Source organism: Oxyura jamaicensis, chromosome 1 (genome assembly GCF_011077185.1).
Source record: "Oxyura jamaicensis isolate SHBP4307 breed ruddy duck chromosome 1, BPBGC_Ojam_1.0, whole genome shotgun sequence".
NCBI classification, from domain to species: domain Eukaryota; kingdom Metazoa; phylum Chordata; class Aves; order Anseriformes; family Anatidae; genus Oxyura; species Oxyura jamaicensis.
In genome coordinates this window covers 94,248,806-94,275,881 of record NC_048893.1, presented here as the reverse complement: position 1 = coordinate 94,275,881, position 27,076 = coordinate 94,248,806, and the positions used below count along the sequence as shown (strand labels likewise).

At 36.2% G+C, this 27,076-nt stretch overlaps 1 protein-coding gene across 4 annotated transcripts in view; it reads right to left on the bottom strand.

Moving 5' to 3' along the window:
- Window positions 1-27,076, bottom strand: part of EPHA6 (EPH receptor A6) — a 511,169-nt gene that overhangs the window by 131,042 nt on the left and 353,051 nt on the right. For 2 of the 4 annotated variants that reach the window (XM_035315198.1, XM_035315200.1), the window contains exons 7-10: window positions 15,038-15,085; window positions 14,449-14,611; window positions 4,982-5,090; window positions 1,450-1,520 (exon numbers count right to left, since the gene is read on the bottom strand). In XM_035315198.1, coding sequence (XP_035171089.1) covers window positions 1,450-1,520; window positions 4,982-5,090; window positions 14,449-14,611; window positions 15,038-15,085 — 391 coding nt within the window. The remainder of the gene's footprint in view (window positions 1-1,449; window positions 1,521-4,981; window positions 5,091-14,448; window positions 14,612-15,037; window positions 15,086-27,076) is intronic. The other 2 variants (XM_035315199.1, XM_035315201.1) reach the window with 1 other exon arrangement.

The window sequence follows — 27,076 nt, the reverse complement described above, 5'->3', positions numbered from 1 at the left end:
AAGATCATGAAACTCTTTCTAACTTTCTTCAAAGAGTATATTCCCTGAAATCTTCCTCAGAGTCACAAACAGTTCCCAAGGGATGGAGGTAGGATAAACAGGAGCTGGTTCTTCTCTGCATGCAGCAGAAGCATAGAAGATAGAGCATGGACATGATTAAGCTGGGAGAAGAAATAGGAAATGCTAACAAGTGCAAATTTTGCAGAAGAATTTGTTTTTTAAAACAGCTTCAGCCTGTTTAGGGAAAGTGACCCTTATACTGATCCCCGTAGAAACTGCACAGCCTCATATATTGTTTCAGGTTGAGATGCTGGATACCAGATCTGTAAGTACTCAGCCGTCAGGCAAAGATTGCTTCTAGCATGAAAAAGGCACTTTTAAAGGCAATGAGTGCTCCCATTGTAACGGAGGGAATATTGTTGGCAATACAGTCCTGGCTACTGGGGTAAATCACAGTAATTCCTCTTGATCCCTGGTTCTGTGGAGGACATGCATGATCAGGGAAATACCTCTTGAGTCTGATGCCGAGATAACTCCCAAAGAATGAGAAGTTTCTTAGATGAAGCTTTGTTTCAGCATGAAACAGGGTTATTGTTTGCCCTGGTGTGAAAGACACTGAGTGAGGCTTTTCCCAAATTCAGTCATCGCCTCCAGAGGTATTATCAAACTCTCAAGCAGGAAGGTTTTTGTCTTTTGTTTTTTCTGATCGTGTTTGGAAACAAATTACAAGCAAATCTAAGTATTCTTTTTGTCGAAATGTGCCTCTTTTCAAGACGGAAAGAGCTACTTGGCTGGATATAGTGTTGCCACCTCTTTTTCAGATTTTATTTCTCATGACATAGCTTCTGTCTTGATCATATTTCCCGGAATGTTTTCAAAACTGAGTAAAAAAATAATAAAAATACCCCTTCTACAAGCCAAAAGGAAAAAGAAAAAAACTTTTTAAAAATTTTTATTCTTTTAGCTAAATAACTAATATACTGCTCATGAGAGCTTTTCTCTCAGAGTACTTATCAGTGAGAAAGAATGTAAGAAAGAACACAACCCATTCTGTTTTTTACTTCTTGAGTGGCCGGAAATCTAGATTCCAAAAGACACCAATAGTCAAAGAGAACTGACTACAAATATGGCACACAGTCACCAGGAGTGGAATTTTGAGGCAGACATTCAATAGAGTCCAGACCAGTTGTGAATTCATAGAAACACACCTGGAAAACTGATAAAAATGATGAATAGAATACTAAAAAAAACCCTTACTCAGCAGAGTGAATTCAGTGAAATTGTCCAAGAGGACATACAAATAAACACAGTCTTGATGGTGCAGACAATAAGGAACTATTCAAATGGCCAGATTAAATCATGAAGGGCAAAGGACGCACAGAAAACAATGACCATTCTTCATTTAAAACCTAATATAGATTTTATGTAACACAGTGTTAAAGTACTTACAATGTCCATTTTGCAAGTGAGCCCTTCTTTTTTCTTCAGATTTCATTTTGGCCTTTATGTACCACTGGCATCTTTTAAGAAAAGCAAGTGAGATTTAAATTAAAATAGTTGTCATGTATAAAATAAATGTACATTGTTTTATCTACAGCTTTATGAAAGCCAAAATTTTTGCATTCTGAATCTAGAGATTTAGTTATGAAACTGAAGAGAGAAAGACACACAAAGAGCTACAGCAAATTAGATACCAATGAAAAAAAATCACAGTTGGATTAGTACTGAAAATGACTACTGAAGTTTGATGTAATACTTTATTTTCAAGTTTGAATCTTAAATACTTTGCATACATTGGTTTAGGCAAATTAAATTTTATCCTATTACCTTTTATACCCAGTGGGTCAAAAAATCTCACAACTTCTTCATAATATAATAAGTTCTTTGACTTCAATGTGTTTCATGAAAAAGGAAAATATTTTTTCCCATTAAGATCGCTATTTTTTACTTCTGAGTAGCTCTGTTCAGTCTGTTAGGCACAGATTTGTTATTTCTCATAAGATAGCTGCTATCTCATAGGATAAACTGTATGTAGCCTGCTATGTGAATACAGTGATTTAGCATAGGCCTGGATGATTGCAAATCCTTGGCAAACAACATTAAACTCTGTTGATATTCATTAACAGTTAGCAACCTTACCTGACAATTCAAGGTTATGCTGGAGAAAACTGCCACATGGCAAGACTTCAGGTTCCGTCTAACGAAACCTCTCCTAACTAGAATGCTGCCTGTCTGAGGGACTGCTAGTGCCCATTTAGAGGGCCCAATGATGGGAGTAACTGTTCAGGGTCAAGAAACGAACCTAAGATTTGCTCTCAGTCTTAAAGCTCTTACTCACTGAGCAGCCTAAGAAGGATGACTTAGAGGGAAACCTCTGGGGCTAAGGGCTAGGCTGAGGGCTATGGGCTATTTGGGCACTGACAGCAGTGCGTGTGGACACACGCTTTGGTGTACAGAAATTCAGTTCCATAATGAGCTTGAACAAAATGACTGGCTTTTTTGTATTCATCATCAGCCTAACAAAATAAACTGTAATTATAGACAGTGTATGCAGTAAAACAGTAACCACGGAGAAATGGGAAATATGTGAACACACCCACCTCCTCTCAATGGTTCATTTAAACTACTGAAAAAAGATTAAGATCACTCACAAATGCTTTCACTACTGTAAAGGTGATGATGAACACCTGAAGGGCAGAAACTTCTTAAGCTATCATAATTAGCAGGAAGTTGTTTTCATGTTTACATACCCTAATGGAGGGAAACGGTAACCATGGGATTCTCAGCTTCCATGGAAATCTTCAGATTGTACACCAGTTGCTAGGACCACTAAGCATGCCAGTGTCATTTTTAGGACCTGGACAACTGGTCTGTAGGGTCCCAGGTACTAAGAGTAACACTGAATGCAAGTTCTTACACTTGGCGTGTCTGCCCAGAGGAACATTCAGAGAAACAAGGCATTACCCTGCCCAGTTCTCCCAAGTATCCAAAGCCCTAAAGTTAAGACTTACAGAAGCCAGTGAGAACCAGCAATAGCATCTTCCAGTTCCAGTTCCCCATTTTCTACTGTTGTCAGCTAGAAAACCATTGGAAAGGAATAATTTCTCTAATGATAAGGATAAATCACACTGAGTTTTAATAGTGCACTTCCTGGAATTTAGCCAAGACCCCGGTCTCGCTGCCTACCCTGTGCCTCGAAGTCACTATCGCTTTCATTTTTCTATCTGCAATTGACAGCCATGCTTCCTGCTTGCTCTTGGTGGATAATCACTCAGCAGAGTGCAGAGGCAGGTGCTCATTTAACCCAGCCTCTCCACTATGAATAGACTCATCAGCAGCCCTGTGACTTGATAGCTTATCAAATTGCTAATTCTAAACAGTGAAGCAGAGCACATCTGTAGGATACCAATCCCATTTTTCATGCAGAAATTCACCTCCAGTCCTATAGTAAATTGAGTATTTATTCAAAATTTTCTTGCTCTGTCTTTTACAGAATACACTCTTATCACTGCATTTAGGCAGCAATTCAAAATGAATTCATATCTTACATAATTGAAACAGTCCCATTGAGTAAGATGTTAGAAAGCTACGAGAATCACCAATGTCCTTAACATTACCAGACAGGAGAAATAAACCCAGACAGAAACCCATTTCCATTCCAATTTTTTTTTTTTTTTTTTTTCATTCCTGATTTACTGAATGTTTTCTGAGGAAACAGTCCTAGTTAGGTTTCAGGAGTCACACTCAAGGATTCTGCAGAATCATTTTCTCTGCAAGTTTATCTTGGTCTGAATGACTCTTCTCCAAAAGAGTCTGTCATTTGTAGTGTTTGTAGTAATTGTATAAATATTTATTAAGCTTCTAAGATTACTTGAGATCACATTATGTTCCAGTGTGAACTGCTTCCATTGGCTTCAACTGAATACTAGACTTAACTGGTTTTATTATTTAGCAGAGAGCATTAATTCACATAATGGTAGCTACTGTAGTGCCATATTTGGCTACTGGGATACTGCAAATAAATGATCCAGCCTGCACTGGTAGGACTTGCTTTTCAAATTAAAGGTAATGTTATACCAACAAAATAGCAAATTAATTACGAGTCTGAAAGTGCAGCACTGTCAAGTGTTATCAGCCCGGTCTGTAATGATTACTATCCCATTCAGAGAAGTAACTGTAACATCTTTCCTCTATATGTAAGCACAGACTCTAAACAACACCAGGAATGGTTCAGAACCCCATCCAAACTCCACATTTTTTCTGTCCCAAAGCTGGGTAAGAAGGAAACTCCATGGAGAACACTCCTCACACGAAAGCTCTTCCACCATTTGTTTTATGCATCTGAAGGAGGGAGAGGCAAAAAGGGTAGAGATGGGCCAAAGCCCACACAGATCCTCCTACAGAACTTACTGAAGGAGATGAGCCCAACTACCTCTGTTTGGACTCATACCTCTAGAGCACCAGGCGTTTTTTAGGCTTCCTTGAACCATGGCAGAATTGCGGTGCCACTGATGTCTCACAGAGGAGATGGGACATAATGTCTTCATCCTTTTACATTTTGCTTTGTTTCCTGGTGGAAGCAGATGAAGTCCCAAAGTCACATGGGAAACACTCGTATAAAAAGAGATTTTACAATAAATACTGTTTTCTGTGTTCCTTTCTTTTCTTTGAATTAGAATGTCAGAGCCTTGAGGGTGCAGTTGCATTGTATTTTTTTTTCTCTATAGACAAGAGGGCCAGAAATTTATTTTAAAACCAGATAAATTATTTCCTGATTTCACGTAATTACTTAGCTGCCCAAGCTGGGCTTTTAAGAACTGTGAATGTGAGCAGTGTTGAGCAAAGAGGGCATTGACCCAGCTACATCTAAACCGTATTTCAGCACTGACAATGTGGTTTAATGACTTAGCTATTCTTCTTAAATTCTTAGCGTTGGATGACACAGACCCAGAGTAAATAAGAACACTGTAGCATTAATTACCTTCCAGTGATCAGGAAGAACAAAGTGAGGATGACCAGGAGAGTGAATCCACCAACAGCAGCAGTGGCAATCACAAGAATCTGTCCCTGCTCTGCAGCCATATCAGAAGCTGAAACAGAAGCACAAAGAAATGAGGTTAAAACTCCAGCACCCGGACTCATGCAGAATGGGTGACAAAATTTCACTGATCAAATGTTGCAATTACTCTGTAGTGGTTTTCTTGGTGCTTAGACCAGACATCAGATGTGAATATGCCTGTGAAGTGAAAAACCTTAACCTGTGTCCCAACTATAAAGACGCAGAGAAGATTTTTATATTTTTTTTAAATGAGGAGCTGGCATTATCAGGTAAGTTTTTCAATTGAAACTAACTTGCCATTTACCAAAGTTGGACTATAACAGGCTTTTGGACATAAAACTAGAACAAATTTATTGATTTTTTTTAGCTTAACCTTGCATCTAATTCAAAACTTCTCTTTATCCAATTGTCTCAAGTGAAGTCAGCAGCAGTGCTATGCATGTAAGACATCCTAAGCTAGGTTCAGTAGAACACGAAGTACAAAAAGTGCATGTAACATGTAGCCCCACACATTCTTCTGTGTTTGTGTTATTTAGTTTTATCATCACAAATTCATGCAGTTTTATCTATAACAAGCTCTGATGATTGGCATAGCTTTGGGAAAAAAAAAAAAAAAGATTTTCTTATGCCTCATGTTTCTCCTCTTCTTTTTGTAGAACATTTAGCAGATAAAAAAGATCATCTGAAACCATCTTGTATCCAGAGGCTTGATCTTTTCACTATTTTTTCTTTATAATATTTACACTGACCAAGTACTTACTTACAATTAGGCTGGTCCTCATTTTGCAAATACTGCTGAATAGAAAAAGAACTGTATTTCCTGTTTTGTGACTTCAAAGTTTTACTTCTTAAACTCTAGTACACTTGAACATTTTCACCATGTGACATTTACCTAATTCTGATTTTCTTTTTCTATGAGAAACATAAGATTGTCCTGAAAGAAGAATAAATAATTCTATTCAGTTACCTTGGACAACAGCAGTAAATGCAGAAACTAAAGTAAGTTTTAGATTTATCAAAAAAGCAACTTTGGCTTTGTAATCTTGGAAATAAGATCTTCAGCTTTCTTTGTGCATCAGATGATTAAAGTTTAGGGAAATCACCTAGGCTGCTGGAAAGAGAAAGCTCAGCAGGCCACATTCTCTCACTTTGCAGTTGATGAAGCCCAATACAATGCACACATAACTCCCCAAAGCATCATAAAAAATTGTTTTCAAGAAAAACATTTGGCTTCTAAATAATATTGGTGAGTGGTTTAGATATTAGCTGTGTAAACTGGCTTTGTAATAGTAGTAAATCGAATAAAAGCAATAGTAATTTATGTCCCAATTTTCAGCAAAAACAACTTGTTAAATTTCTGCCATTAGGTTTCTGTCCATATAATTTAATAGAGATATGCACTGCCAGTAAATTACAAGGCATTCAGTATCTGTGACCATAAACTCTCCTCAGACAAGTTAAATACATGAATCTTCCACTAAATGATGTATCAAAACCCTTTATCAAATACTTACTAAATAGCTAATCTCCAAAACAGTACCTAGTGATACCACAGGAAGGGACTGTAACTCTGCATTATCTTGAGCTCCACAGAGTCAGGTTTAGTTGAAAAAATACACTATAAAACATGGTGCCATACAAGTAACAATGCAAAAAGTAACAGGCTCTTCAATTCAAATGCTGAATACTATTTCAAACTAGCAAGGGTTGTGCTAAATGTTACAAAGACAGCCAGGGATGGTTTGAAGTTGCAAAGGGTAAGGGAAGTTTTAAATGAGTGTATCTTGTCCATGAAGTGAGAGGATGAAATGCAGCTTTTCATCTTTTTTTTTTTTTTTTTTTTTTTTCCCAATAGGAAAAACAGGTGTGCAAAAATATTTAGTTCAGTAAAACAAATGTGAACTGCGGCTCAGATAAATTAGCTAGAATTTTGTTCAACAGGCTTTCATTATCAAGGAGAACACCTAGGGCTTGAGAATTAAAGTTCAGAGTGCAAATGTAGCAACTAATCCTATCGTCTAAAGCTTTCTGCTAGCTACTGAGGTGAAAAAAGTGTCCTGGATTACTCATGCTGAATGGAGCTGCTTGGAGTTTTAGCTAAAGCAGACTGCAATACATCAGTTTAATAACACACATATTTTCTACCAGGAACCACAGTCAAGTTCTTGAAGAGGGAGAAATTCCCCACTGACTTAGTTCTTTCCATGTCTAACCAATACAATTTTTAGCTGAGACTGTACATTCTTAAATAGTGATCATTCTGTTTCTAGCATTTGTATTTTACTCTGTTGGCAGAGATGCTGGAGTCCAATATATTAGGATTTTTTTCAAGTAGCCAAATCATTATAAAGGGCCTTTCAAGCCTGAAACTTCCCGATGACCTTAATTTACTTGTCAGATAAAAATGTCAAATGACAGACAAGTATAATTGGAAAATGTGGATTTGTTAAAAACTGACAGAGAGGCAGTTAAGGCAAAATGATGGAAATACTTATTTTTGCTTGAAGTGATCCTTCTAGAAATCGATAAAGGCACAGTGCAGTGAACAACACATATATAAACACAAAGGCACTTGTATGCGCATACACTGAGCCCTTGCACACAGGCTCCACAAAACACTGTCCAGACAGGGAGAAGGTGGTAATAAAGGAAACTCGTTAATTACAACTTTTATAGCATTTTGACATCCCAAATTAAATTCAGCGTGTCCCTTGACTTTTCTGTTCTTATTTCCCAATTTCTCTCTTAATTAAGGTAATGTTTAAGTTATAAATAATAAGCGTTTTAATAATAGATTCCTTTTGTTATGCATGTCCTTGATTCTTTTTTGTAATTTCCTGCTTTTTTCCTTCATTTTTCCCATCAGCTATGCATGTTTGTATATGCCCCTGTGTTTCTCAAGAGTGTTCTTAACTATGCAAGACAGAAAAATAAAAAGCAGTTATGACTGCAAAGCCAAGCAAGTTTCTGCAACCTTATTTTATCTTTTTGTGTGTACATATTACAGTGCTGCATTTAACCATGGGATCACACAGCAATTTTTCCAGAACCTTATTCTAGGCAACAAGGCCAGTAATCGTACAGCTAAAATCACTGTTTTGTTTTCTTTACACTGCCCAGAGCATGAGCTCAGTCAGCACCTGCTGACTGCACAAGGATGCTTAGTAGTTCTGTGATTATAGGGACGAACGTGAGTTTATGATTTATAGGGCCATACTCCATTTTACAGTTATAGTTGATAGCAAGGGGGTGGGGAAGTGCTGGTGGAACAGGAATGTGTAAACCACTAGCAGATCCAATGGGATAACTATTGCCAACTTACTGCCCTTGTCCATATTCCCTTGTCCCTGTTCCTGTTTCTGACATAACATCTCTCCCTGAACTTTCAGAGAGGACAAGCATGCTGCGGAAGAAGTGCTCTCTCTCCTCATTAGACTCCCTGTGGTGGTGTGAGTGGGGAGGTCAGTTCTGTCCACCTACAGCAGTTCGCACAGGTTTGTGCATTGGACAGAAAGAGGATGGGGTTTGCTTTGATTCCCTTCTTGGTGCTCCAAGACACAAAAGGTGGATTTGTCACCCATGCTTCTGCTTCAGAGTCATCTCATGAGGGAGCTTAGTACCTACATACCTGAGTGACTGTTAGGTCTGGTAGTACGTTTCATTCTGTCTGGCCATCTGCTCAATAAGTACATTTTAACAAAAACATACTTTTAAAAATGAATGACATAATGCAAAGGTAAGGGAGGATTTATAAGTTATCCTTGCAGATGATTAGATACTACACTACAATATTTGGGTGTCAGAGTTCTTCAGCATGGTGTAGCCCCCACTGATATGACTAGTCAAAGTGGTGAATGGATTCTACAGCTACATGTATCACACATACACATACTCAGAAGCGTATTATCCAGAGAAACTGTTTACTCACTTTACTGTTCATGCTTAACTCAGACACAGGTTATGTGCTTAAAATGATGCTTAAGAGTTTCTAATTGAATTATTCCAGCTTTCTTGCTCAACAGCAAGGCCAGCTTCCTTGCTCACCACCACATCCAGAAATCCCTTCCACATCCAACCTGGAATCAGGTTGGTTCCCATCAGCTACTTTTTACACTCAAGCCCTGTCAAAGTTGCAGCTCCCCTCTGGGTTCTTCATCCAAATGCATGGAGGAGGACCTGCATTTCACCTTCTCTCTGGGCTGAAGGGAAATATCTGAGGCTTTTTCTCTTCCTTACTGGGCAGACTGTGAGAAATGGTGCAGAAATTTATTCACAGTGCAAGAGGATAAAAGGACGGAGAGTATCTTCCAGCTCTGTTCTCTCTTCTTTGAGCAAATTTTTTCAAAGTCTTTTAAAAGGTTTTGTATTTGGTCTAAAAGGGCTGGAAGCCCTAATGACAGCTCTCTTCTGTCTCTTAGCTACAAGCTTTAGTTATTTCAATTTGACATGTATCAGGCAGCGGACCTTCCAGCAGAGTGAAAGATATAAAAGTGACAGAAAGACAGCTAGATAGATAATAGTGAGTAGCTGTGAGATAGATAAGAGTGGATGGTGAGAACTGGAGCTCTAACAGACAGTAACTGTCAGATGGATTTACAACACATTGTAAACAACAGTGCTTAAGAACAATAGGAAGAAAAACACAAAGTCTAGTTAGGGTAATCTTTACATTTCCAGAAGTGCTGCAGCTCAACTGTTCCAGTGAGATGATGGTCTCCAATCTAAGGGGGGATGTGGGAAAAGGATCAGGCAATGGAAAGGCAATCTTAAGAAGGACTGTTATTAGCATAAGAATGTAATACTTCTTTCTATGTATTGGTCTGAAAAGCCTTTTTCCAAGTGTTGTCACTAACATTAGCTTCCTGACTAGTGGATGAATGGAAAGCCTGTGCAAGAAGCTTGAGGTATGAGCAAGGATGTTGCTCTTGTTCAGGAAATGCAGACTGAAGTAAAATCTCTATGGTTTCTGGGCACATACAGTAGGGAAACCAGATAGGGCAAGGTCATATTTGAAGAACAAATGGCTGGAAATACAAAACATAGTAAGGAAATATTTCAAGATTAAAATGAGACACTCTGAGGTATCCAGTGCTGATTACTACTGAATGAACAGTAGGACTAGGCAGACATAAGGACAGATCCAGCAAGACCGTTACTAAATAGGATATATGTGCAGTCTCATTTGCTTAACTGAGATTAACTGTTTTTTTCATGACTCCTAAAGAGTTAATCTTCTTTCTGCTTCATGCACCACCATTAATAATTACACCAAAATTTCTTGGTGTTCCTAGTAACGATGTATCTTATTTTATACTGTATAACAGAAGCAGCACAGATAGTGTTTCAACCAGAAAACTGGAAAAGGCATGACAGCACTGTCCTGCCAAGGACAATACGTTTTAGGATGTTGATAGACGTGTCACAATTGAAGAGTGAATATCTGTTCGATTACTTTCTTTAGAACCTGTCTATCACTTTAAAGAAAAATACTAATTATGGACTGCTCATTGTACCATTATTTATTAGCAAGTTGTGTCAATATTCAAGTAGGATAAATAAAATACTTTTGGTTGTTCTCCTGCAACTGGTCCCCAGATTTTTCTCTAGAGGCTAATATTATAACATGTACAAACACATGACTTGAAGTATTTACTGTAATTTTTATGAGGTTGTTGGTGGATAAAGTTTATTTGGATAACACAGACTTTTTAAACACTCTATTTCCTAGAATTCTGATGAAAACATTATGTAAAATAAGTATAGCTCACCTCAAATTAATTAAAAACTGGCTAACTGAAAGACCACAAAAATTAATTGCAAATATGGAATGTTCACCAAGTAGCTTGTTTCTAATGGGTAGAGATTGAGGAAGCTGTAACAGTCTACCCTGGTCTAATATTATTTGGTATCTTTCAGAATAATTGAGAAGAAAATGTATTTAAAAAATAGAAATTTTTCAGCTGAAATGAATACTGCCAGTGCTGTAATTGACAAAAACAGATTACTACAGTTTAACTTGGACTGCTTGGTAAGATAAGTGCACACCAGTAAGGGTGACATATCATTTACATGCACTTATATGAATATGCAATACAAGTCTAAACCCTCCTTAATCCTTGCATCTAAATGCAGGGCACTATCTTGTAATGCAGCAGTAGCCACAAAATTGTTGCCATGTGCTAGTTATTCGGTTGTGTAAGGCAATGCTCTAGTTGAGACAGCAAGTACTTGGACCTATAAATAAAAGAAAACTAAACTATAAGGAGGTAAGTGGTGTTATGACTGTTTATGGCATCATATGGTTTACTTTTCCAGTTCAGTTCAGTTCAGTTCAGTATCAGGTTCAGCTCTGATGTTTTACTTCAACAAGAATGCTAAAATTCTGGAGAGCTACAAAATTGATTCAATGGTTGGATGAACTGCCTTTTAGAGGGAGAGAGCATTTTTCTCACTTAAGGGAAAGATGAGAGTATTCTTAAAAATGGCCTACACACATTCAGAAGAGGAAGACATTCCTGGTAGTATCTGCCTTTTTAATTTGTCAGAAAAGGGTCAAAAGATACAAGCTAAAAAAACAAAGTCAGGCCATAAACAAGGTGCAAATTTTTAATAACAAGGGCTAAGCACTGGAACTACCTACCTATAAATATGGTGAGCTTCCCATTGCTGGAGAGGTTACATTTTAATCTATTGTCATAAACTGTCTGAAAAAGCTACTGAGTTATACAGGTTTGGTTGGTGTTATAAAAGGGGTTCAAATGAATAACTATAATAATTGGATGCTGCATTAAAGATTAAAATAGGACTACTTTCAAAATACTGCTTTGAGGTAGAACAATATTTGGAGAGCAACGGTTATCATTTGACTGATCACTGAGCACTGCTTCCATTTGAAATAAGAAATATTTACTACCAGGCACTCCCTTTGTTTTCTTTTTTCCTTTGAAATCTAAAGCAGTACTGTAGAAATACTTAAATAAGAACACAGCTGTAACAGACCTTTGAACTACCGTTTCAATTAAACTGCAGTTTTTACCTAGCTCCAGGTACCATTTCAAACTGAGCTGCAGAATTTCTCTCTACCCTCATCTCTGCTGATCCTAAACAAAGCCTACATTTCCTCTCCATCACACAATTATCTAATTTTGCAACAAATTAAATACTTTTAGGCAGGCACAAGCCTAACCAATACATGTTGGTAAATAATAAATATATATGTATTTATGTTTTACTATCAAGATTCACACAGAATACTTTGTAGTAATCGAGGCATTAAATGTTGAGTGTTGAAACCTGAAATCTGTTTTTTTTTTTTTTTTTCCAAGATACCCCTGTTTCTGAAGGAAACTTGTGTTCCCATGTTCCCATGCAGTGACAAGACAGACATTTAGAAACATACATGCTATAAATTATTATAAGCCAGTGGACTTTCAAACAAGGCATCAATTATGATATCATTTCATATTAAAAATCTGATACTTCTCCAAAATGGAATCTAAGTTTGAAAAAAATAAATTACACATGAAGCAAATAACCTTTTTTTTTTTTTTTTTTTTCACTGTATTATTTAATGGATCATATTTTTGTTGCTGGGGTAATTCTTTTCCCAGTGAGATAAAAATATACTTTCTCATCTCTGAGAGAAACTCAGAGTAGCATCACTTTAACCTATGACCTGTTCTTCTATTTTAAAATGGAGGACTGAACCTACTAGTCATCCTCTGCCTCCAGTGAGTCTGGAGATAAACTCAGGCTTCTAAGTTACTGTTTATACTTTTCATGGTACCATCCTTAGTTTTTTGTTTCATGGTGTTGGAGCTAGAGGAGCTTCAATATACACAGTCCCCAGGCACTATGGCATTATGGAAATCTACAGAGATTTGAACTGCTTCACACCTCAGATACTTGGAATGACATCTTAGGGAAAGGTCATTTACAATGACACCACTGGCTCAGTCATCTGGATCCAAGTCTACACTACTAATGGATTACAAGCATGTTCAAAACCAACTAAGGTTCCACAGCATTGCTTATAGTAGCAGTGGTCAGCTTATTTTTTTCTTTGATACTGAGCTCAATTAATTGCCAATTATGGATTCAATTACTTGTTCTGATCCATATAAAAAGTTATTTTTAAACTGGATTAACACTGTATTCTACCTCACCATTCAACCCAACCAAGCAGTTGCATTAGTGCAAATGAGAAAAAGTTGTGGGATTTGAAAGGCAGAGACTCTCACTCCCAGGAGATACTTCTGTCAGAAGTGCTGATGCAAGAAATGTCACAGGAACCACAGCCTTTCTGATTTGGTTGGCTAAGTCACATTTCTACATATATGACATAGGCTCATAGAGGTTTAAATACCATTTACTATTGACAACATTTATGACCCACTGTGCCTAAAGGCTAGTATTTATTGCACCAGTAGATGCAGACAAGATCTACTAGAATTCTGGAAAGCACCCAAGTGCTTAATGTCTATTCAAACCAATTGGCTTAAGTACCTAGTAAAATTTCAAAAGTCCAATTAGGTATTAAGTACTTGGAAATCTGTCCCTAAAACATTTTTGAAATAGAAGTGAAGAAGCAATGAAAATGTAACACAAACCCATGGGTGCTCTTGAAAACACTTGTATAGTTTTAAGTCTGTACTTTAGCTTAAGTAACTTGAATTCTAAAACACTACTGAAAAACATAGTATACATAATTGGTAAATTAAAGTAATTTCATTAATGAGTGTTTAGTGCTATATCTGCTACACTCATTTTATCTCAAACGCTTGTAAATAACTCGTTCATGGTTTCTTTGGAAGTGCAGGGTAATATATAAGATCAATATAAAATTGTTCAGAGCATGAGTCAAGTCTTTTAGCATGTGCTTCAGGAATATGTAGGGTTTTTTTCTTCTCATTGGAAAATTTAGTAGATCTTACTTGTTGAAATACATATAAAATTTTTAATTTTTTGATCATAGATTCTGGGACTAAAAACTATAGAGAAAAGACTCCACCTCTATGTTGTAAGAGCTTGCATGAAGCTGCTGGACTTACATAACATGTAAGACTTACTCAGAATAATTCCAGATGTCAAAAGGAAGGCCATCTTTAAGTGAAAAGTGAAAGGATATGGGACAAACCAGGAAATCTTGCAGAAGGAAACACTCCTTCAGCTGGAACAGTGGTCTCAAATGTCTACGTGCTGCTCAAAAAAATAAATGAATCCAGAAGTGTGAGGCTGAGGCTTATTTACTCTTCTATCATACAGCAGTGGTCACTCTGTGATAAGCATATCATATGGATTCAGACATTCAAACTTCAATGTCTGACTGCTATAGAATTAAATGCTACTTCTATTGTATTTGATTTCTTTTTCCCTTCAGTAAAACTTACTTTCATCTCCAGTTTCAAATTCAAACTTCTGGCTATAGCCGCTGTATCCTGCTGCCGTCCTGACTCTGATATGAAATATATACTTGGTGGCTGGCTTGAGACCTGTGATGATAACACTTGGAGCCTTGGACCTTGTGGAGGAATAGCTGAGCTGCTCATGCTCCTGAGGGACAAAAGAGGGGAGAAATGATATCAAGTTGAGTTGTACAAATTTTGCAAAAATTATATAGCAAAACTGAAGCTCCACATTCTTCTCATGAATGTAAAATGTTTTTATAAAAGGAGGTGCAGATATGGATTTCAGTACTTTGATTTTGTGCTATAATCACAATGTATGATATGGCCTTGACTTAGATTTCATTTTTTTTTGTCCTTAGTCTTGCATATAAACATATCACATCTTTGTGACTTAGGTTAGTAATTACACTGTAGTCAAAACAATATGGAATTAGTACAAGACTACATTCACAGAAAATGACAGCTAAAATGGCAGCTAACTGTTTTTGCACAATGGACAAACTAGGAGGTCAGTAAGTACTAGTAAGCTGTAAAGTAAAGATGTGGGAGTATTCAAATACCCGCTACTCACTTCTACCCGCAGGTAGTGCCAAAATGCCGGCGCTATCCGTGGGTAGACCTGTGGGTAAAAGAAAATAAAAATTAACTTTTTCTTTAAAGTCTGTAAACTTCTAGCATGTTTCGACTGCTTCACTGCTGTTGAACTTTATTTCTTTTTCCAGGTAGCTGTAATATAGCCGTTCATGAAATGCCCTTTCACACTCTGTAAAAGAGACACTTTCTGTGAAGTTCCCCTGTTAATCTCCTAGGAGTTGATCTTGGGGATCTGCTGAGAATTCCTGACCCTTACAGAGATCACTGGGGATTACTACTGCAGACAAGCTGCGGTAGTATGGAGATCAGCCACACTGATTGCTGCACAAAGTGCAGCTTTGCTAGGCACACCATTGGCTATACTTTTACGTGAGGGAATAATTTAAGAGAGTGTATTTCCTGTCATTAGTTACCATCACTCAATAAATCAGTAATCTGTAATATTTTATGTGGTGCCTTAAGGCTAACTTTTCTGTATTACAGCAGTTGTCCCCAAACTGACACATGAGCTTAATAACCCGACCGTGGTACCCACTGGGCACCATATACATTTATTGTATCATGCAGTAATACTACTGTATATGTTATTCAAAGGATGTTTCCAGCCTATTAAGAAGGAAGCAATCCAGTTCACAGAAGAGATACAGCCAGCAGAAGAATAGGTTTCAATTAAATTCTGTTGAACTCTTAACCTCTTCTGAGCAACACACATATATTTTTTATATAAGACAAACAGTAAACACATTGAGTGAACTTCAGTCAAGGTGTAACAAAGTCACATTAGCATAGGGCAGGAGGTATATCAGTATTTCCCCAGTAGGCATACAAAGAGATGGTTAAGACAAATAAATCAGAAAACACAGAAAAAAAACTTAATCATTCTGTTAAGGGAAGGAAAGAAAGGTACAGAATAGTGACCAAGTTCTAAAATAATAGCATTTAATGCTCAATTCAAACCGTGGAAATAATTTGAGAAACTGGAGTAAGTGGAAGCGTTGATTTGTTCCACTGTCTGTGAACAGATTTTGAAACATCAAGAAATACATATTTAAATTAAAATAGTAGGACACTGTCCATGTATTCTTATGAATGGAGACTACAATTAACATATGATCTAACAACTGTTCTAAATATCAGATTTCCCCTATTGCTTGAAATGTTGTAACTTTACTTTGAGAGGGTTACTGGAGTTTAAGCTTTCATTTTCTGAGAAATTTCAGAAAAAAAATCAATTTTCCTCTGACAGAAAACCAAGCTATTAAGGTGAGGAATATATATATGTATATATACATATTGAGATTAAGCTTGCTTCAATTTGAAAACAGAATGTATGTGAGCAAAAAAGGTATAATAGGTTAAAACATAGATTTGCAAGGAAATAGAGAATGCTTACACAGAGTAGTTCCCATGTTTCTTTATAGAAATTTCACAAATTGTCAGTGTATTATGAAGAGCTAATTTCTATTCCATACCCTTGTTATATGTGCAACTTCCAGGGCTAATATACCTTAACAAGTAACTTGGCCAGGTTATGCGGTCTTGGAGAACACAAGACTTGAATTCACTTAGTAATGAAGCTGCCAAGTAAAGCGTGTATATTTCTATCCAAAGAGACCAAGTCTTTTAACAAAATCAGAGAATCATTAAGGTTGGAAGAGACCTCCAAGATCATTTGGTCTAACCATCACCCTACCACCAATGTCACCCAATAAACCATGTCCCTATGCACCATGTCCAATCTTTTCTTAAACATCTCTAGGGACGCTGATGCCATGACCTCCCTGGGCAACCTGTTCCAATGCCTGACTGCTCTTTCTGAGAAAAAATGATCAGAAAGATGCATTTCCAGTCAATGAAGACAGCAATAACTATCACGAAGTTTACGCTGTTTCCTCACTGATTCACAGAAGACTGACAGACAAAGAAGTGCAAATGGAGTGGACTAGAAGAATAATTCTAGAAGAGTTTTAAAGAATAAAATGCAGAACTTCCTTTGTATCAAAGAGGTCTGAAAACAGAGAAAATAAGACCACACAGAAGTTTGTAAAAACAGTGCTTCATGGTATTGTTTTAATTCTTCATGTTGATAACTTCATGTGTCAGAAATGTAAATACTATTATTTTCCAAAATTTACTTACAGTGTTTCAAAGTCTCAGGCATAGCCAACAATACATCTGATAATTAAGGAACATTTTTTTCCTCTCTTGCTAATGATGGCTCAAGGGAAATGAAAATAAAAATGTTTCTGATAATTGAAATAGAAATATATCAGTGTGTGTTTGATATTGGAATACACTGCTTTGTCTGAAAATTAGTAGAAAATGTGTATTAGCTTCTGGGTTATTACAGCATATATGTAATATTACAGCCAGATTATTAAAAACCCATTGGATCCTGAAAATTGTGTAGAAAAGATTTAAAGTCGCTTTTTCTTGTAAATCAGGAAACTTCCAAATTACAGCAAATGTGCCATTTTGTTACCCTTAGTATACAGAAACAATGAAGAAACACTAGCAGATACTTGCCTTCAGACCGTGCAGATTAAAATTATCCAAATATGTTTTTCAGGTATTGGAACCTAATTTGTAAACATCATGTCTAGATTGATGCAGTTGAAATTTTTAGTGTGATGACAGTTGAAAGACATTTTAATGACTGACCACTCTATTTCTTTCATAAAGAGGCAAGAAGCTATTACATGTTTTTAGGCAGCCACAATATGGTATTGTAGATGGTGATGTTTGTAGCTCACATTTCATCATATTCTGTCATTCAGTGCTTTGTGCCGTAAGAAAAAAATATGATAAATTATCTGTCAAGATAAACAACTTTTATAAAAATCACACTCTGACAAAATAGAAGAAATGGGGAAGGGTTTCACAGAGGCATGCATTAGCTTTCAATTACTTTCATATTGTGATTTTGGCAAAGAAACTTCTTCATTTGTCTCAACCATTTTCTTCAAAAAACAGGTTAACTTTTTAGAAAGCTGCAACCATTACTGAGGGTTGAAACTGGACAAGAGTTCCAACAGGATAGTTTTTACCAGAATATTCACAGAGAGAAGAGATTTTTGGTATGTGCTTCAGGAAATCAACACTTGGAAGAGATCAAGTACTATATACCACATCCCAGTTCTCTTTCTTTTTCTGTCCTTTTTTTTTTTTTTTTTAAATTTGGTGAATTTATTGCATTCTTCTCTTCTTAATTACAGCAGCAGAAAGAACATTTTCCCTACAAAAAAGCTAGATGTTAAGCCTCAATTTAAACTTAGGTTGTAAATTTGAAAGGATTTACGGACTGACGGCAACGAAGCTGTTAGTTCATGACTCAGTTTAGATGTTGTAAGTACTAAATCATGCTTCATAATGAGGTGTGGAAAGCAGAGTACTAAGAACAAAATTCACTACTGAGAGAAGTATATTCATGGTACTCAATTGACCAGCAGTCATTTATGCCAATGACAAAGTTGTCTGTCTTTGAATGAAAGGAGGCTGTGGCCTTCTTCCAAAATAAGATTTACAGAAGGACAGACGTAACAACCCTGTGTGTATTTGGAACTAGCCAAATGACCTTACAGTTTAAGGCACTGCTGACAGCATATTGGATATTATTCAATTTTCTGTAGAGGAGAAAAGTGGATGAATTCATTAACTACTAGATGTTCTGACCAAGACACAGATTATTATTTTGCATCAGTCACATACTGCTGGAGTACAAAGAAATATTCTGCAATGCGTGTAAAAATACAACTGAGACAGTAACTGCAATACCTACCACATTTTGTTGTGGAGGGATGCACACACACACATCCTTCCTTCAATGTAGTGACCAGCAGTAGGAAGTTTGAGTTTACTAAAGAATATTTTCCTTACTTGAAAAGGTGATGAAATGCTCCATCAACATAACATGACCACTACAAATACAAGTTTAAGGGTTTTGCTTCTTAAAAAAAACATTAGGAAGCAGTTGTCTGCAAAAACTGCATTCACAGAATCACAGAATTGTAGGAGTTGGAAGGGACCTCAAGAGATCATCAGGTCCAACTGCCCTGCCAAAGCAGGTTCCCTAATGCAGGTTGCCCAGGTAGGCGTCCAGACAGGGAATTCATGACATATTATTTTTTGTTCTATTTCATTTTGTTCCACTGAAATCATGGAGTATAATTGACTGTATTTTCCAGTCCTTTTGGAAAATTTCAGCTTCCATCAATCTCTGCTACTAATACAGTACCTAATACAGTATTAGGTAATCCTATCTGCAGTTTGTAACAGATGTACAGCTGTACTTGTGGAGACAGAAGTTACCAAGGATCAAGAATGACTTTGCCACTACTCTCTTCTCATGACAATGACAAGATTTGTAGCCTACCTTGGTAGCCAGAGCTTTCCACAGAGAGACGTTTGGGAGTAAACAGGAAGCTTTGACTCCCAAGGTTGGTCAACCTTCTGCCATGACCAGGGAGACTAAAGACAGTCTCAGAATAAAACACCTCAATTCCAATGTGTGGAGAAGTATGGGATGCTGTGTCTCATTCTTGCCACAGATAATATGCACTTGCTCTTGCATGGATTTGGGGTTCATAAACTGACTCTTAAACTGCAAGACTTGGATGTACTTCCTGGATGTTTAGGCATGCTATTACCAGAACCTGATTTTATGTGGTGGCATAATTTAGACATGTATCAGCCATACATACTGTCATGTTCCTTATTTTCCATGGAAAGGAAGCTTGGTTTTGTGGGCTAGAAGAAGCTACAGTGTGCTCTGTGATAGACAGTGACAGGATCGAGATCAGAGGAAATGTCAAGGACGGCATCTGTTCTGTATTTACTGATAACTACAGAGGATTTGTACATAATCTGCAAAATATAGCTGCATTTCCCATTGCATATAAGTAGGAAGCAAACTGTTGGCCCTTACATATGGCTCAGGGTTCATATAAGAGGGGGAATATGAGAAATGTTCTGATCCTTCACATTATTTTCAAACCAACATTGTGATGGCACAGGATTTGTAAGAAGTAGTTTTGAGAACACGGGCTGAGGGTTTAAGCATAAGCTAAACTAGTCTATCTAACAAAATACACTCTCACAACTACTAGTCAGAATCTGATATGAGGAAATTCTTAAGACCTCTTCCATAACCTACTGCAAATCTGTCTTGGGAAAATCTGTTAATAAAACATAGATATAATCCATACAAGAGACATTAATGTTATTACACAATGTAATACAGAGCCTAGGACTATCCAAGTTAAACACAGAATTATAATATAAACTTTAAACATGTTTTTTTCTATTTCTAAGGAAATTGCATTTTTCTTATTGTTTGTGTGATCCTTCTCGTCACTGGATTCTGTTGTGCTTCTGAGAGACAGTGTTCACAAATCCATGACAGTTTGGTCTGTTCATGAACACAAGCACTTTTCAGAATCAAACTCTTTCCTGTAGCGAACATTACTCAAGTATCTGAACACACATCTATCTTAAATTTGTATTTGGCTTTATAAACAAATATTTTTTCAGATCTAAATACATTGGCTGACTGATTGAAAGTTACAGTGGTGCTAATGGCTGAAGACTAGGGAAACTGATTTCATGGAGTAGCATTTCCAGAGTATTAAAAGTAATGAAAAGTTCTCTGCTTTCATAATACATCAGAATAGCTGAATCTGTTCCATCAACATATACTGTAACGAAATACTACTATTGTATAATATCATCAGACTAAAAGATAGTTCTTCATTATGCCTCACTGAAAGAAGCTACTTTATTTATGAATGTTATATTCACTCAACACCCAGATGCACTACTATCATGGTATTAGCATTTTTCTCATAAGCTCAAAAGAAAGGATTCATTGTGATGGTATTTAAAACCTGCAAACAGATAAACCTTCGTATATCACCCCTATCAGAACATGCTGCTCTCTCTTTTTCCCCCACCTTATTTCAAAGGGCAATAGCACAGAAATGAAGACGCTGTGCACATACATGAATTAAAATACCGATAAAGACTGAACAAAATGTGAATACCTTTTATCAGTTCAGACTCCTACTGCTATCAAAGAGTTTATATACGATTTTATGGGTGAGAAAAAAATATTACTGAAAATATATACTGCAAAGAAAAATTAATGGAAATAAAAGCTGAAATGTAGAATTTTGCTTTTTGTGTTCAAGTAGCCTTTAAAAAGATTAACTTAACCAGTTAGGTGCTGATAAAAAGTCAGGCCCTTTCCATCTAACATTTGTCACTATTAGTATTTGAGTAGTAAAGAGAAACACGTCTCTAATCAAAATAATATCAGTACTTAATTTAGCAATTGAAAAAGATAACCAAATATAATTTTCTATTTTATGAAATATATAAAGGGAGCTCCAGGAATTACCACTCTCTTGCAGTTTATTCTGTGCCTGGCTAATTTTATGAATGACAATCAAGGCATTCAGTTCATTGAATCCCACGATTAACTGAGAAGCTTTCTTAAGTTGACACTGGTGAAAGGGTTTTCATAGGCCTCTGCCAGCTGAAAACATACTTGTTGCCTACCCACAACTTCTAAATGCATGTGTGCAGAAAGAATCCACTGAAACAACAACTGAGTTTAGTATCAACTGTTTGCAAATAGATTTTCTGGATTATATCCATTGTCCTCTACCAAGAAAATTCTGTACCTGAGCCACATAATCCTCCTTAGCCTTTTTGGAGCACTACCATCTAACAGGAGGAAATACTAATAGAGATTCAATCTATATGCCACAGAGACCAGGTCTTTCTCCTGTGCATTAAAACATGATGTCAAAGCTGAATAAGTACTGCATTAAAGTAAAGAAGATTCTGAATTCTGTGATTTAGACTTTATGAATGTTTAAATAAAAGCACCAATAATAAAGAAGAATCTTTTATGAGACCATTTGTTCACATTTTTCCACTTTCCTAGATACATCAGTTTGAAGGATATACACAATGTAATCTACAAAGTAAGCATTATTATTTTAAAGGAATGGTCACAATTCTGGAAGCGGGAAGCTTTTATTAATTGTATCTCTGGACCATCGTGAAAGGAAAACTCCTACTCCTTCCATAGTTTTCCCTTGGAAAAGCCATGATGGCACTTAATTTCCTCTAAGCTCAACTGAACTTTAATGTTGCAATACATATTAGAATAAAACAGTAGGTGATTAGCAGATATAGTCAATATGTGATTCATCAGTACAGACAGAACCTGTTGCAGTCAAATAATAGCAAACTGTGGAATTGGTTACTCCTGTCTGTGTTTTCTGAGACAAATATAGCCTCTATATTTCTGATTTACGGAAATTGCCTGTGATTTGTCCCCAGTAATTCCCCCAAAATACGTTCTTCCTTTGCAGCGTGACTATTCCTATAACATGATTTTGAAATGTTTATTGCCCCTAGTCGTATCTTGCTTCTTATCTCACTTATATCATTGTAGAAGAGGGGTAACCACATTGAAAATAGGAAAATTAACTACACCTGGGAAACTCAGAATCTGTCTTTGAAAGCTTATTTTATAATATTTTGTACATGATTTTCTGTTAGACTATTTTGACCTGTAGGGTCTCTCTTAACATGAATGCCAACAACAATATTTGGAAGATTTCAGAGAAGATATTCATAGATTGAAATATGTGCTTCTAACACTAATTACTATCTGATTACAGTATGATCAGGATTAGGTAAAGCTTCATTGAAATATATAGTGATAAGAAAAAATACAATAGGAATAATAGTCAAAGATATCATTCACCTTCTTTAAAAAATGCTCACTAAAAACATACCTTACTGTTCCAGCTATCAAAAACTTAAGGTAAATTTTAAAGAAGTGATTACAAGGCTGTGACAACCAATCTGACCTAAGAGGAAAACTCTAACAGGAAAAGGTGGGGCCATAGAGAAAATTGCAGGTGGCTATAGTATTTGCTTCAGAGAGGAAACCTGCAGAATTTTAAAGCATCAGCCACTTCAGGTTGTAATCTTCTCCCTTCCTTTCTCAACCTCCCTTTTCATTAATCTGAGATATAACAGTATGGGGAGCTGAAATACTAAAGTCTACTTTATCTGTTTGGCCTTTCAATATTTTATATTCTGATTGCTTGTCAGTCAGCTCATCACCTTCTCCATACATAATGTGAAGCTGTCAGCCAGGAAAGGGGAAGAGCAGATAACCAATCATAAAGAAAATATGGAAAGGTCAAAACCCAGCCAAACTTCATTTTAATTGGATTATATACCTGGCAAGGCAAAAATGAGTTAATGTGAGGTGAACCACAAAAAAAAGAGAAAATTAAGTGAGAAGAAATGAGGATAGGGTTACTCTGCTACAGTTAACACTCCCATAAGCACAGCGAGGTGAGAAGCAGGAAGAGCAATGCTGTGTGGTTTACATGGAGGGCCAAGGAGGAAAAGCATGTGTGAAGGCAGCAGATAGGACACAGCTGATCGTACTGACATGGGGATTAAACTGAGAGGAATAAAAACAGGTCTGTGCCTTATGTTGGTGGTTGAACAGGGTGCAATCAGAATATAATAAAGGGAGCTGGGGAACATGACTTGAATTGTCAGATAAGCTCAAGCATTAAATTCAATTTTTCCAGCACTTATGAGCTACTTTGATAACACGTGTTTTCTAATTGAAAATGTTTACCAGTGAAAACCTCTGCGACAGTGTCTCCAGGAGCTGTTCTAACTTAAGCACACAAAAATTTCAGCCTCTCCAGTTCTTCCTGTTTTTTTTTCATTAATTCATTTATTTTTTATTTTTTTCCCTGCACTATCTTTTCCTGTTTGGAAAAAGCAAGCACCTTATTAATGGTGAAAATCAACTCAACTACTGTTCAGAGGGTGGCTGTCATCTTTGGAGAGTAAAGTAGTGCCCTCTGAGATACCTAATGCTTAGGTTTGCTTTGAAATCAGATAATAAACCAGCTGACAAATAATGCTCAATAGGAAACAGATGCAATCCTTCAAACTTTTAAGAGTGGAAGCCTTCTGTGACTTTCTCCGCTGTGAAACAAGCCCACAGAGCCGCACACATACAGCCAGTAAGCTAACTGCCAAGTCATTCATTTGGTGTGTAAGATTGGTAGTTCAAGTTTCTGAATCAGGACCTGTATATGCCAACATAGATTTGAGACACATATGAGAAGTTCACATTCCCCCTCCCCATGCCTACCTGCAACACTGCCACCTCGTCCCCCCAGCCCCAAGTCCAGCAATTTGCAGATTAGTGGTTTTCTTAATGAGCTAAATATGCTTCATTATGTTTTACAGCTCATGGTAGACTCTTCTTCCACAAATTTAATTATGTTTTTGAACCGATTTTACTAGAGGCTTCCAAAACATCTTTAGGCAACAAGTTTAATTGCAAACTGTTAAAAAAAATTACTATATTTATTTTGTTTTGTTTTAGATCGCCTTCCTGGTGATTCTGCTGAATATACTATGGTTCCTCATCTATGAGAAATAGTGAATAATCACGAATATCAGTGAATTGTTCAGTCAAACCCAATATACCTCCGTAAAGCATAGGCACTGTACTTCTAGTTAAAGCTGGGAAATAGGTGACTATATAATGAAAAAACAAACAAACAAACAAACAAACAAACAAAAAAACACCCCAAAACTGAAATGGGAAAAGCAACAGTACAGACACCTCAAGGTTCCTAAGGTGCTGAGATGTATGGCAGGTATTCTTCTAGCATTATTAGCACTGGTGTAATTACAGTAATGCTGTACACACAGAACTGCAGCATTCCCCCATGGCAGTACCCAAACAAGTGGTTCCTCTATCTCATATTGAAGTGTGAAGTAAAGAATTCTCTTAGCACTGAAGTAAAAGTTCAATACAAAGGCAATGATTCAATTTTTTTTCAGAAGATGATGGTGAATTGCTAAAATATAATGCTGCCAGTGCTCTAATTTTACCAAAAAAAAAAAAAAAAAAAAAAAGAACAACATAATTAACAACATAAAGCTGTGAAATACAATTCAATCTAGCAAGCCTAAAAATATAGTATAACACTGAGTCAGCTACACAAAACTCATCCAGCTTTAATCGTGTTGACAAAAAAATGTTGAATTTACCCAATTTCAGAACCCCTACAATGCCCACAGGTAGTTAGGTCCAGAGTTTGGAGTAGGGCTCCTGTTATGTGGTGTATATTTTTTTCCAGTTTCTAAGAATTTTCCTTCACAGGAAAATTTTAATTGCTCTGTGTAGTGCATACATTTTTACAAATGCCCTTGTGAAGACTGCATACTGTATTAAAAACTTCTTGAAACAACAAGCCTTTCCAACTCCTTTTTAAATGTATTTCAGCATCTTGGAGTGGGAGGACAGGTATAGTGACAGGGCTGATTTTAAGACTGGTTTGTGCCTAGGTAGAACCATCTACATAAATATCATATTTTATTCCTAGAACAGCAGACTAATGCACAGTTTTCTCTTTCCCTTTGCTACTGTATATATTCATGGAAAAACATGGAAGTTACGGAAAAGAGTCCTAGTGATACATAACAGCTTCAAAAAAGCTATGTTTCAAGCAAAACTATCCATAGCTGTTGATTTGCTTTATAGACACACAAAAGAGAGCTATTAATTGAGGTTCAGTGTTATTAACAATACTATCCCTTTTATTTAAGTAAGCAAATCACCTACTTTGGTAGATAGAATTGATTCAGATCGCTATTGTGAAGATGGAGTAAATGACAGGATTAATTTAAATCCACATGAATATTACATTTCACATGATAAGTTTGTGTGTGTGTGTTTATGAAGTTGTTGGGACAACTGTTTTCTTCTCCAGAGAAAAACAGGACTTACAAGTTCAGAATAATGCTGGAAACAGTAATATATACTTCAACACCACTCAACCAAAATACATTCTGACTCCAAAATACAAACTCTGACACTAACTAAAGTTTGAATTTAATCTTTCCAATAAAAGTAATAAATGAGAGGCAAGATCTCTATATCAGGACAACCCTGAGACTGTGTAGCATGTGTCATCATGCAAACCTCTTCAGATATGAATTTATCAATAGATAGCGAAATTCAGTGAAATATTACCTTCTTTGTGTATTAGTGAGTGTGTATGTGCATTTTTTTTTCACCTGTACACATGCAGACAGCAAACATCTATCTTGTAATGTTAACTTATAAGGGCGGAATTCATCTCTGGAATCATGACTATATTGCTCATGCTGGCATTACATCAACAGTATTATTTAATTAATAATTTAAAAAATTAATATAATTTGTGTTGTATTAATATAATTTGTATACTTAAATACTTAATAATTTAATTAATATACTAATTATTAAAATTAATGTTTTCTTCAAACACCTCAGTGAGTTAATAGAGGAGTATATAAGTCTTTTTCCGATTAGTTTAACATAAATTTTGAAGGATGAAGCAAACACTCTAACAGGTAAACTAAAATGCTGATTTTGCACTTTCAAAACAAAGAAAATTTTGTTTCTATTTTTGCATCACAGAAGTGTTCATTTTCAATTTAACTACATCTAAAACAGTACTTTCTGAGTTGGTAAAAAACAAAAATTTTAATCTGAAAAAAATGTAAGGACAGGTGACTGACAGTAACTTTTTAAAGAACGGTTTCAATCACTGAAGAATTGTTATTCTGATAATATAATACACTAGTACTTCTGGCAGTATATACAAGAAAACCAGACAGTTTTTGCAAGGTCATTGCAAATACAAGATGTATCAACCTGGTGAAGTTCCTGCAGGAACATAAATGTTTTTATGAGCAGCAGGTGAATTCCTGCAAAATACTCTAAAGCTATTAACAGCTTGGTAAGGAGTACATAATAATAGGTTGTTAACTCAGCTTCCCTGACAAGAACATCAAGAAAGGGCACTTTGAAACTATTAATACTACGACATTAAAAATAAAAAATAAAAAGATTTTTTGCATTACATTTAAGTAAAAAAAAAAAAAAAAACACAAACATTCATGATTT